Below are 12,153 nucleotides of genomic sequence, written 5' to 3' on the forward strand. Positions count from 1 at the left end.
ACCAATAAGTATATTTCAAAGTATTTTTTTAAAGTTGTTTCAGAAATACTACTGAGAATGTCTTAATATGTCTCGTAATACTCATAATCTATGTATACCTATAGACCATTCTTGGAAAACTGTTACTAATAAGTAATAGTCGATTTTGTGGCATATTTTAATAGTAAAGAAAGGGTTTATCAAATAAAATATTTCATAAACTGATTAGGAATTTAATAAAAAAAAAACATTAGAAAGGCATCATCTTTTTATCTCAAAAAAATAACGAATTTAATCGACCTTAACACAAAAAATTATAAAGTTATTTTACTTTACTAACTACGTTTATTTGACAGTGGAAATTCTGTTAAATAAATAAAGGCTCTCTTTAGTCTTGTTTGCCTTAAAGGATTCCGTATGAATATCGTTATTGCTTGAATAGGCAAGTTAATACAAGTTGTACAATAGTGCAAATTCCATTCGACAATCTGTGACTCACGAAGTCGCAACATCGTTACAGTTGCGCCGCGGGCAATTAGCAACCTCCTGCAATTGTCGCACGATATTTACGCATTTATTTATGTGTGGCATAAATATGTGCGCGTGACGCGACTCGCGGCAATTATTGCGTGACTTATTGGCGAAGGAAGATAACACGTACGCCATTAACCAGCTTCATATGACCCCCGAAGCTTCTGATTCGGCCCTTTTGAATTGTATTTGTATTAGAAGGAAGAGGGATGAGGTAGTTCACGGTGCTTTGGTGACGGCGTCACCGCTCGGAGCGGTGGCAGCTTTATCTACGCGTTTGACTCTTGGTCGTGACTTTCCGACTGAGATTTCGCTAATTACGCTGATTATGAGAATCGTGCCGCTATTTATCGATGGACCCTGGGGATTTAAGGAAGAAATGGGAACCGAAATTAGATACCATTGTTTAATAGCTTGGCATCCAGGGCTTTTTTGGGCTGACAACAATAACTGTATTATTGTGTATTATGCTAGTATACTCTAAGAATTCGTTTAATGTTTAAAGGTCCATGGGAAAAAGCTGCGTTTATTAAAATTTAATTTTTAGTAGAACTCTTCTATCACATATAAGAAACTATAAACGAACATTTCTGGTAATTACTTAATCATGTTAGTGGTTAAGGTTGTAAGTTGTCAGTTAGTCAGTTCTTACGTATGCATTTCTGCATCCACTACATCTACATCCACGCTCACAAGTTAGCCGCCGCAGGCCAACTGCGTCTTACTTTGATCACGAGAATATGCTGCTCTTGCACTTAATATACTTATCACCATTTCCTTTTACTAACATTTGGAAATCATATTGCTGGAAATATGTATATGTATGTACTTTTTAGTTACGACCGGGAATGAATTTCTGAACTGACAGCCTAACATGTAAAGTTTATATTATGTGTGTGTCACGATTAAGACAAATCATTTGTAACCAAATATACATGCATACGTCAATGGGCTTGGCCGGTCGAAATATGTCAATCCCTAGAATTGTGCCAAATTCTTGTTTTTTTTTTTAAATATGATTTTATGCACTGGATGCCCTTAATGCCAAATCTCATAGAACTTAACTAGAGAAAGGGGCAAGCTATGACGGCACCATTTATGCAAACCTTTGACAGTTGCCAACCCCATTAGAAAAACTAACTTTGTCAGTATTTCATAAAAATGCCTATTTGTTAAGCCTGTCTATTGAAACAACAATAATCGCTATTTGTTACACTCTAAAACAGGGAAGCACGTTGAGACATTTTCAAAACATTGCACAATACATATTAGGCTGTAGCCCTCTGCTGCCGCGGACTGAAGTTGAACTGTAGACAACGAACTCTCCAACTAAGTAGACTATCCATAGTATCCAGTGTAGTTACTACATAACATATAAAAGTATACAGATGTCGGAGGTAAATTATTTTTCTCAAAAATGGACGGCAAAGTCGACGTTGCCGGTTAAAAAGTAGGTCGCGAAGTGCGTAGTTTATGGTCAGTCAAAAAATTAAAAAGTTAAAAACATTGCAGTCTCGATTTCGGGACTGCAATGTTGCATACAAATTCCATTATTTGTCGAGTTTCAAACTTTTTAAAAGTTGAAGTGGCCATATCAAATGAAGGCATAGGTCCATTAAACAGCCAAACAGATGATCAGTACTTATTATTATAATGTTGGTACCGCGACTATTTAGGTGTCTCAAATAGGTTGGCGTATTTAGAGCAAAAAAATACACTTCCATTTTTAATTAAAAAAATAAAACGGCGGCAAAGCAAATATTTTTACTTTTTTGTGTGAAAATATATACACAACAATGCTACTTCTGTAAAATATTTCTATTATATTTGCGTTTATTGCGCCATTTTTGAGAAAAGTACTATATATGACTCGGCTGGAAGGCTACTTGCTGGCTTCGGATTCAATTAAACGGACTCCCAAGGTCGTCCGTTTAAAACAAATCCTCAGCCAGCAAGTAGCTACTTCCGAGCCTCGACAATAATGTACTATAACATGGTCCTATACTTTAAAACAAGACTAGGTATTACTAATTTGAACAATTGAACGCGAGAATGTCAAAATTATAATATTACATGTGTAATCACATGTATAAAGCATACTCGTATTACTCGAGCAGGCGGAAAATGGCTCAACTCCTGTCCAATGAACTAATTAGTAAAGAAAGAGTTACCTAACTCCAGCATGCCTGCACCTCAGGTTAGGCGACCCGATAATAACAAAGAAATTTGAGCAAACTAGACAAAAATTTATCTAACTATAACACCAAAATTAGTACATTGTGATACAAGTGTGCTACGTTGGCCATTACATACGAGGCAATATTGTGCGCGCGATCTATAAGCGAGCGCGCAATAAGAAAGCCGATGTGTGTAATGACCAATACACACGCGTTTCATACGACGTTTTTCAACACACTTGCAAGGAAAAAAAGAAAACTTTCATATTAATCAAATTTTAATTGTTAAAACGCTGGCGGGCCGGCTGGGCCCCGGCAGGCGGTCGGCGGGGCGCCGGCGCCCGCCAATCCGTGTTGTAAAATCTACTCGACAAATTTAAGAAGGCTCCGTTTCCATACATATTATTAGCAATCAGTTACCTTCTTAAGTCAGCCGGATTATTATTCATTATAACAAGTTCTATAATGTAATGAAAAAAAAAGCACGATTATGACCCTAACGGCGGTTCAATAACTGGCATGATACGAGCAAGTGTGTTGAAATAGTACATTACGATACAAGTGCGAAAAACAGGAAATTTGCAACGAGTGGCTATAAATTAAAACACGTCCGAAGGGAGTGTTTTAAATCGACACGAATTACGAATTACCTATTCGCGCATGTATCGTCCAACGTTTTACAGCACATATGGCCCTTAAAATTTTCGGCATAGTCACGTAATGTGCCAATTATCGCACTAGTGCGGTAAAGTAACACCATATGTACTGCGAAGTTAATTCCGACCTCGACGAGCTACAAACACCAAATGAAGACACTTAACCCGCGAAGTTTGATCCAATAAAACAAAGTTCCGAACAAACGAATGCATTAAAGTCAACCCGCAAACCTGATCCAATCGTAATATCGCACTGGCAGACATCGAAAGTTAGTATGCATTGACTTTGAAAAGTCGTCCAAAACTAAGTTGGGTTATGTTTATGAAACTATTTGGGTGCGGGGGTGTGCCGATACACATGCAAGAACTCGCGCCCAACTCGAGGCATAGTTCGCTAAGTGGAACAGCTGTAAAACAAAGTAGCGAAGGGTCTAGGAACTTGGTGTGTATGAGTTCGCGCGGCCACGTGTCCACGACTCGCGCTCGCGGACCCTCGCCTCAACTTTGACAGTTTAATTCGAGAGCCGGCCGACGACCGCCATCGATTCTTAAAACAAGTTTAACTAGCTTTAACTAGAGCATGGCGGCGGGATGATAACGGAGCGCCTACCCCGCCCGCGCCGCCTCCGCGTGCAGATAAACTTTTAAAATGACTTTGGAAGCTTTTGAGCTTTTAATCGGTAAAGTTGTACAGACAGACAGTTCGGGCACAATCCTTGAACCGCTTGCGCCGGCGACGGCGGCCGCAAAACTTTGTTTTACAGGACTACTTTTCTTCTTGTTTCAAGGTTGGACTCTTAAAACAAACTCCGGTTCGACGGAGTTCGTGAACTCGGGCGCCAACAATTTACAAATTTCTCTCTTTCATAACAACTAACTGCCGCTCGGCGCCGGCGAAAGTTGTCCTGCGTAGATCTTAATCGCATTGTCTGTTGCGCTGGCGCGCCAGCTGATTGTGGCGACACACTTCCCAACTTTTGCTTTACCACTGGTACCGACTGGCCACTAGGTGCGTGAGCTCAAACAGATCCCCAAACAACCTAAGGTGTCTGCAGTCTATTAGTGAGTAATCGCATAGGTGACGAAGGGTCTGTAAACAGCCCTCGGACTCGACGCGTTTATTCAATTTATTTAAGTGACATTGATAGCATCGACTGCGGCCAAAAAACTCGTCTGCCGAATTTGACGGCGCGTCCCCTCGGTGTTTTCTTTTTTCGTTCACGCCTCACCTGTCATAAGGCTTTGGGTAAAAACATTCATTGGCGTTTAATTTACAATCGCTTGCTTTTGCAGACGAAAAGTAAACAGTAAACACTGGCCACAGAATGTAAGTGGGAAAATGTTGGCACGATGTTTCGTGTTAAGGAGAATACCTGCATAGGCTTTATGTATTGCCAAATAGATTGTAACATAAGCTGCAGTATTGGATATTGCGCGTAAATTTTACGTAACTAGAAATAAATAGGTTGCGGGTGGGGCGGGCCGGAGTGGGCGAGGCTTGCGCGCGCAGCGCCCCCGCGCGCCCCGCGGCCTCGCCCGCGCCCCGGCACTCGACTAGTCTACAAATCGCCGCGGCCCTCGCTCCTCGCACTCGCTACGAGGCTACGTGCGCTACGAGCCGCAACCACAAACTTTTACCACGCGCTACGCGGTGCTACGAAGGCGCAGGCCTTCGACATGCAAAAGTCTGTAACGCACTACTAATGTGCCTTCAGTGCAGTGAATAAACTTTTTTTAGTGGCGTAGTGTTCCGTAAACTTTAGTGTGTGATGTGGGCCAGTGTTTTATAGCGATGTCGGCTCTCGTCCGACCAGTCTGGTAAGTCGCAGAAATTTTCCCGCTACCCGTCAACTATTTTTCTTTCGATCAAGGCGAATAGTTGAGTGCGTTTGTTGTTGAAAGTTGCGTCGTTAGTGTATTGTTTTTTGCGGTTTCAAAAACGGTTTGTTATTTCAGCGTTGCGTCCTACGGTGAAAAACTGAAGAAGTGTCAAGATATAAAATAATGAAATCGTTTGCGCACAAATCCCACGCTCGTAAAACCATTTCACGAAATGCTTTCAATCTGTTTTGATGTGAAAATTGAGGTGATTAACCTGGTTAATGTATGCGTATTTGATGTTTAATTAGGGGTTAAATATGGATTAGCTGGGCGTACTCGTATTTGCTGTTCGCGGTTGATTATTCCTCCCCGGCTCGCGTTGCGGCGCGTAATCGAATGACTCGCGACATTACGCGACTGCGGAATACATAATTGTTTGACATGATTCTGCTACAAGCAGTATTAACTGCTTGCTTGTATTAACCGTAAAACATATACAGGTATACTGATGGATATTAATCCATCAGTATACCTGTATATGTTTTACGGTTAAGATTCTCTGGCGTGTTTAAGTTTGCTTTCATGAATCGCCATAAAACACTTTGATTATAACTCTTTTACTTATTTACCTACTTAATATCTGCATGCCGGCGTAATAATATTTTTATGGAATAGTTGTTTAATTACTTTCTAGTTTAGAATTACAGATTGGGAAAGTCGTTAACCACTTTTTTATTACTTTTTTGTTATTAATTAGTCTGACAGTTTATTTATTATTTAATTTATTTTATCGTCAATGAAAATCTTTAAAAAAATTAACCTTTCTTCAAACAAATTCAATATACCTGTACATCTCCATATTTTAGGGTTAGTGAACATTGAAATAGATTCAACAAGGGAACAAATCAAATGATTTTTATGAAATATTTAGATTTGTGTTTTCTAAGTAGTCACACTACTGTATATAAATTATTAAATTATAATTGTATGATTTCAGTTTATAATCGAAATAGATTATTAATTACACGCGGTATTAAGGTAGGAAGATATAAAGATAAAATATAAAGATAAGTAGTTTAATTTCCAAGTAGGCATATTACAATGCGCTTATGAACGTCAAATAAAGCTATATTTTATAACTACACATGCTTCATTTTAGTGGCTGCAAAAAAAATCCATAAAAATTAATAACAAATGTTAATATTAGTATAATATGTCTTACACATTCTAGATAGGCATCTACTAAAATACTTAACTGTCTCATCATCGTTTTAAACTTTAAAAGCCTCTTTTTATTACCCAGTTTCAGCAAGTTTCAATTTATCGCGGTAAACGTATCAGCAAAAACTCTAAGAATCCCATCTCGTCAAACGTACTTAGGAATATACACACAAATTGATATAAACATCAAACAGCAACCTCAAAGTAACCCTTAGCGTCAGGTGTCGGAGTATTCGAGCGTGCCCATCTTGATAAGGAGCAAATTGTTTCAACTGAACCCGCTTATCTGATCGGCTGTGAGTGTAATTGTGGTATATTTTACACTTATGGTAGCTTAATGCTTTAATGAGAGAAAATACCGCCTTTACCTTTGGGCGGCATATGGAAACTTAGATTTATGGTTATTTGAACATTGACGATGATCAATAATGAACAGTTCTTTTTTGTAGACATATGTTAACAACATCGTCATTTTATTTTTAATGGCATTTGCTGTTTTACTGGGATAATGTTATAGATAGAACCTTAGCATATTTGTAAATAAGGAGTGGTTCAGTAAAAAAGTAGCAGGGTATTATCTGGTATATTTTTTTTATCTTTTGCTAATTATGAAGCAGTTTTTTTTGGAGTAATCTGTATCTAATATACTATAAAATTAAAATAAAATCATAATGAAAAATATGAGACTCAAATAATGAGTTTTCTCATTTTTATTGCAATGGACAGACAATTTAATAAACTCATCAAACCTAAAGAAAAAACTATGTTTATGAGTAACACCTCATAAATTCTCTCAGAAGCCGCTGTTCAAAAAGTGCTAGGAGATATAATATAAAAGTCGATAACTTGAATTCGTCCTTTTATTTTAAATACGATTGTATTTAATTTTATAGAATAGTACACAGATTACAAAAAAAACACTGCTTAAAAAATATCACAAAATATAATGAAAAATCCACATAATGTAATGAAAAATACACTAATACTGGAAAGTATTAGCAAGTTGCATAGAAAGTAAGTTACGTAGACGTGAGCGAATGTGTCAATGTCAAAACTGGTGGTAGTCGTATATTAGGTAGGTCTGCATAGTTGCCATTAAACTTTTTATACAAATATATTTAAAAAATATACTTAGGTAAACAACATCCATAACCCAGGAACAAGTATCCGTGATAAAACCGCACAAGTAATTGCCCTTGCCGGGATTCGAACCCGGGACCTACAGCATCGTATTCAGGATCACTACCGACTACTCTAGGAGACCGTTACATAAATAAGCATAAGTGTTACCAATGAGTATATAATAAGATAGAGCGGTACTGTCATAGTAAATTTTGTAACTACTGTAAATTCACTGCCTGCTATCGACATACTTTAAAACTAAAAATGAAGATTTAAAAAAATACGTTAAAATGTATTTAAATATGGATAAATTATTTTTTTATTTGCATTAATTATTTTTATATGATTTTGACCCATGTTCTTTCACTGATATGCGTTAAAATTATAAATAACAAACGAAACAGTCAACGCCCTCTATATGAGTGTAGGCCAAAACTAGTGGCGCCAACTGATCGACAATTAAATTATCGTGATTTTCGAGGCACGTTTTTTCCTTAGACTGTATCCATCTATTACGGAGTTATATCTATCTTTGGTGTTACCTACAAAATCACACGCACACGCACATGCACACGTTTAAATATAATTCATAGCTCAACATTGCAATATTTGCAATCGATGTTCGTATAAGTAAACAAAATAAACAAATACATAGGTACAACATTTTGATTAAAATCAAAAACAAACACTTGTACGAACAAGCGTATCGATTATTCGCAACAAAGGGGTACGAGCAACATGTGAGTGGCTGCAGAATCGATATGCAGTAGTTCCGCGTTCACGTAAGTGGGGTAATGGTCGTGCACTGTGCTGCACCCTCGCGAAACGCCCACGCTCGCCAATAGGGCTGCCTACATGAACGGAATTTTAATTTTTTTTTGGTTTTGATTTTGTAAATTAATCCCCATTTAGTTTGGGACGCCTTAGTTAGAATTATTTGATAATATCATAATATTCGTGTCTAAAAATAGTACGTTTATTGAAATTAAAAAACAAATAAAGTATAATTATGTCATAACACAAAATTTGGTACATAAATAATGAATATTTTAAAAGTGTATGTGTGCATATGTAAAACAGTTTACAATTATATTAACTATTTTCCTAGTTAGAATTAGAGCGTCAAATAACTCACACGTCTTGTCATCTCAGTTTATAAATTACTTTCTATGACAAAACTACAAAATATGTTTTATTTTTTTTACTTTTCGGTTGTAAATATGTATGTACCTAATAATTCAAACAGTTCAATTCAAACAAGAACGGTTTTACCGGTGACCATTTTTTTTTAATTCCCTTATAGTAAAATTAAAACTTATTGTGACATAAACCTATGCAAAACATACAATATAAACTTAAGGGTTGTTACAAACTACCAACATTAAGCGAGTCAGTAAACAGGTTTGGGTGTTATTCTTTCTTGCAAGTTACCTTTCATGTGTCCCTGTCTATGGCTGCATGAAACTATAGGTGCAACTATATTTCCTCTTTGGACTTGTGTAGTCTGTTAATTCTATTAAATCCTACTATTCGGTTAGCAATCTGACTGAGTTATTACCTAGTTGACCGAGCGATCGCGACACGCCTTCGTTTCAGTCAAGTGTAAGAACCATGTTAACTTCAGGTAACAAACGTTACTTTTAACAAGAAATCTGTCAATGTTCCAAGTTTTGCAAAACTCATTTTACTATTTACATGAAACTGCCCCAAATTATATCCAATAAATGTTAGTTATTTAAAATAATATATTTGATTGTAACCTGAGACCCTAACGCGTAAAACGAAATTTCTTTATCTGCGATAGAGAGGCAGACGAAGAAATTTAGATTTTAGTTTTTCACGGTAGGCCCTCTGAAATTGGGTAACGCGCGATAGCCCTAGCGCGGGCCCAGCGAGGGTTGCGCCGGACCCTCTCGTGCCCGGACACGTAGAGCGTGTTACTTATTTACGCTGCTTTCCCAGCACTATTACTGCTTATATTCATGTTTAAAAAACACTCTGTTTTCTCTGATATAACATTACCTTAGTGCCCTAATGAAGTAAAAATATATATAAATGTTTAATTTAGACTGTGAAACTTTTTATCGTATAAGCTTTAAATAGTTTTTTTTTGTATTACAATTTACAAGTGTGGAAAACCAGCAAGCAGTTCACAGCATGCGATGAATCGATGATGTATTTATTTACTTTCAAAAGACGAAATTCCCAAAATGGTTAAGTAATACAATATCTGCGATGGATGAATGTACAGGTGGAGGAGGATTAATTTCATCATAATAAATTGAATGCTATACGTTTTACACTGTTAATTATCAGTTGTAGTAATCATAACGTCAACCCTAAGGCTTAGTTTAGATATTGTTACCGAACGATATTCGTTTATTTTATTCTAGAACTTAACTAAATTAAAATTACAAATTAGGCCTGTGATCATATCAAATTATTTACTCATAAAAAATCATCAGAAATGCTTCGTTTATAAGTTTTTATAAGCCGGTTTTTTCAGGTTCACCCTGTAAAATGAAATAAATAAGCACTAATGTGATAAGGAGACATTCTGACTGCAATAGCAGGTTATGGATTTGAGCTGCATTTGTTTTTATAGGATCAGACTTTCTTTGTTCTGCTTGAAGAACTGTTTCCTAAACCCCTTTAGTATGTCAGGCATTGGATACAGTGAGTTCTGTCAGTTGCAACAGTCAATTTTAAGAGGATACTTCTTCCAGATTCCAAATTATATATTTGTTAAACAGAAGTGGGTACACCAACACAACAGTACTTTCTTAGATAAATGTATATCATTATGCTCCGAGATATGGCACACAAATAACATGTAGGTGTGTATTATGCATTTACAAACTAGTATTAGTATTAAATAATTTATTAAATAACTTTTTCATCACATTATTATTCAACAACGACGGGACTTAATCGCGTAAAATAAGTTTTAAATTTACCTCCGAAGTTTCGAGGACGGCGTTGTCCCCGTGGTCTCGGAGAAGACTGGCTAAAGTTGACATTAACATCTTCTAGGCGCGCGAGTTTTTCGAACTACCCGCACTTGGTCTTGTTTATTAACTTAAACGTTTTGCGCACCCCTGCATCCCTGGTGCGTGCGTCTAAGCTAATTAATGTTTGATAGCATATAGTGTGGAAGTATTATTTGAAACGTCATAATTTGATAGAAATTTTCTAAAAAATTGCGTCTGTATGAAATTATGATCTTAGGTAAGAACTATGAAAACCTTGTAAGAAAAATAAGACATAATCGGACCCCCCCCCCCACCCCCCAGCCCCCTCTAAATCGTCGTACATAATAAATGAATGGCGCCTTATAAAAAATATTTTGACAAAATGAGTTGTATATCAACCACAGCTATGCTCTACGTTTGTTTTTTTTTATTTTTTTTTTTATTTAGGAGCATTTAATTTTTTTTATGAAATTTGTTTTTCGCTCCTAATTTTTACAAGAACCAAAAAAATCGAAAAAAGTCAAACGTAGGGGCATAGCGATGGTTAATATTCATAAAATTACGTAAAAATATTTTGCATGATGCCAATATCCAGAGAGGAAAATGGGGACTACGTTTGTATGGAGAAACGGCCTACCCCTTTCCTCCTAATATTTAGTTTATTCTTCGCAAGTGTGATAAAAAGATTGTGTGTAATTTTGGGGGTAGGAATATTGCAAACTCGAGTCTTTCATTCACTCCAGCCTGGAACTGTCGTGAATTAGACTCATTTGCAATATTTCACTTACCTTCCCTCTTATGCACAATGTACTAATAATACATTTATTAGTTATCTATGTTATGTTACCTTAATATCAATAAATAAAGAACAATAACTTGTAGGACCAATATGTAGGATGTTTTTAGCGTGTGGTCCGGGAACTGGACGTGTAGGCCAGATAAAACAAAAAATAAATATGTATCTGTTTTTTTATTCTATATTTCGACTGATTACTCGATTGTTTTCATATTGTCTTAATAAGAAATGGGCCGAATATTAATTCATTAATTTATTCCTTTATAAAAAAAGTTTTACATGTCAATTACAGTATTTCATATTTACAAGTATTTATATCTAAGTTACATAACATAACACATCGGTCTATATACAGGGTGTCCCTAGCCATTGGACACAGCCAAAATGTACATATGCATTAGGGTATTTAGAACCAGTATACTAAGTATCATAACAACCGGTGTAGCGGTACGAAGAAATTAGCAAATTACGATTTTTTACTTTGAAGCAGTATATGTGTGTTAGGTAATAAATAGTATGAAACCTTCTTCGACCTTTTTGGTTATCTTTTTTATTTATGACACTAATACGATTCTGACTTTTGACAAATGTCATAATTGCCGCACATTTTCGAGCAAATTGTCAAAAGCACTGCCAGTGATTAATACAGTATGTTACTTTTTGTTGTCGATTATTGGAAATTACTTTTGTTTGAAAAAGTTTTATTTATCTTTTGTTCTAATTAAAAAAATATTAACGTTAGAGCATTCCTGATGAGAAGTAACCCTACGTGGGATTTCAGGGTTTGTCCAATGGCTAAGGTCACCTTGTATAATATTATTATTCGGTAATAATTCGGTATTCGCCATATTCGGCAAGTTTTTCAATATTCGTATTCG

The 12,153-nt window shown here is 36.3% G+C and overlaps 1 protein-coding gene across 8 annotated transcripts in view; it reads left to right on the plus strand.

Moving 5' to 3' along the window:
* The window catches only part of LOC134742440 (myelin transcription factor 1-like protein), a 302,896-nt gene that overhangs the window by 252,403 nt on the left and 38,340 nt on the right, over positions 1-12,153 (plus strand). The window contains exon 1 of one of the 8 annotated variants that reach the window (XM_063675594.1): positions 4,918-5,161. The exons of the other annotated variants lie outside the window; for them this stretch is intronic. Within the exon in view, the coding sequence (XP_063531664.1) occupies positions 5,136-5,161 (26 nt within the window). The 5' untranslated portion in view covers positions 4,918-5,135. Of the gene's footprint in view, positions 1-4,917; positions 5,162-12,153 lie in introns of those variants that run through there. 8 annotated transcript variants of the gene reach the window in all.

Source organism: Cydia strobilella, chromosome 6 (assembly GCF_947568885.1).
Source record: "Cydia strobilella chromosome 6, ilCydStro3.1, whole genome shotgun sequence".
Lineage (NCBI taxonomy): Eukaryota > Metazoa > Arthropoda > Insecta > Lepidoptera > Tortricidae > Cydia > Cydia strobilella.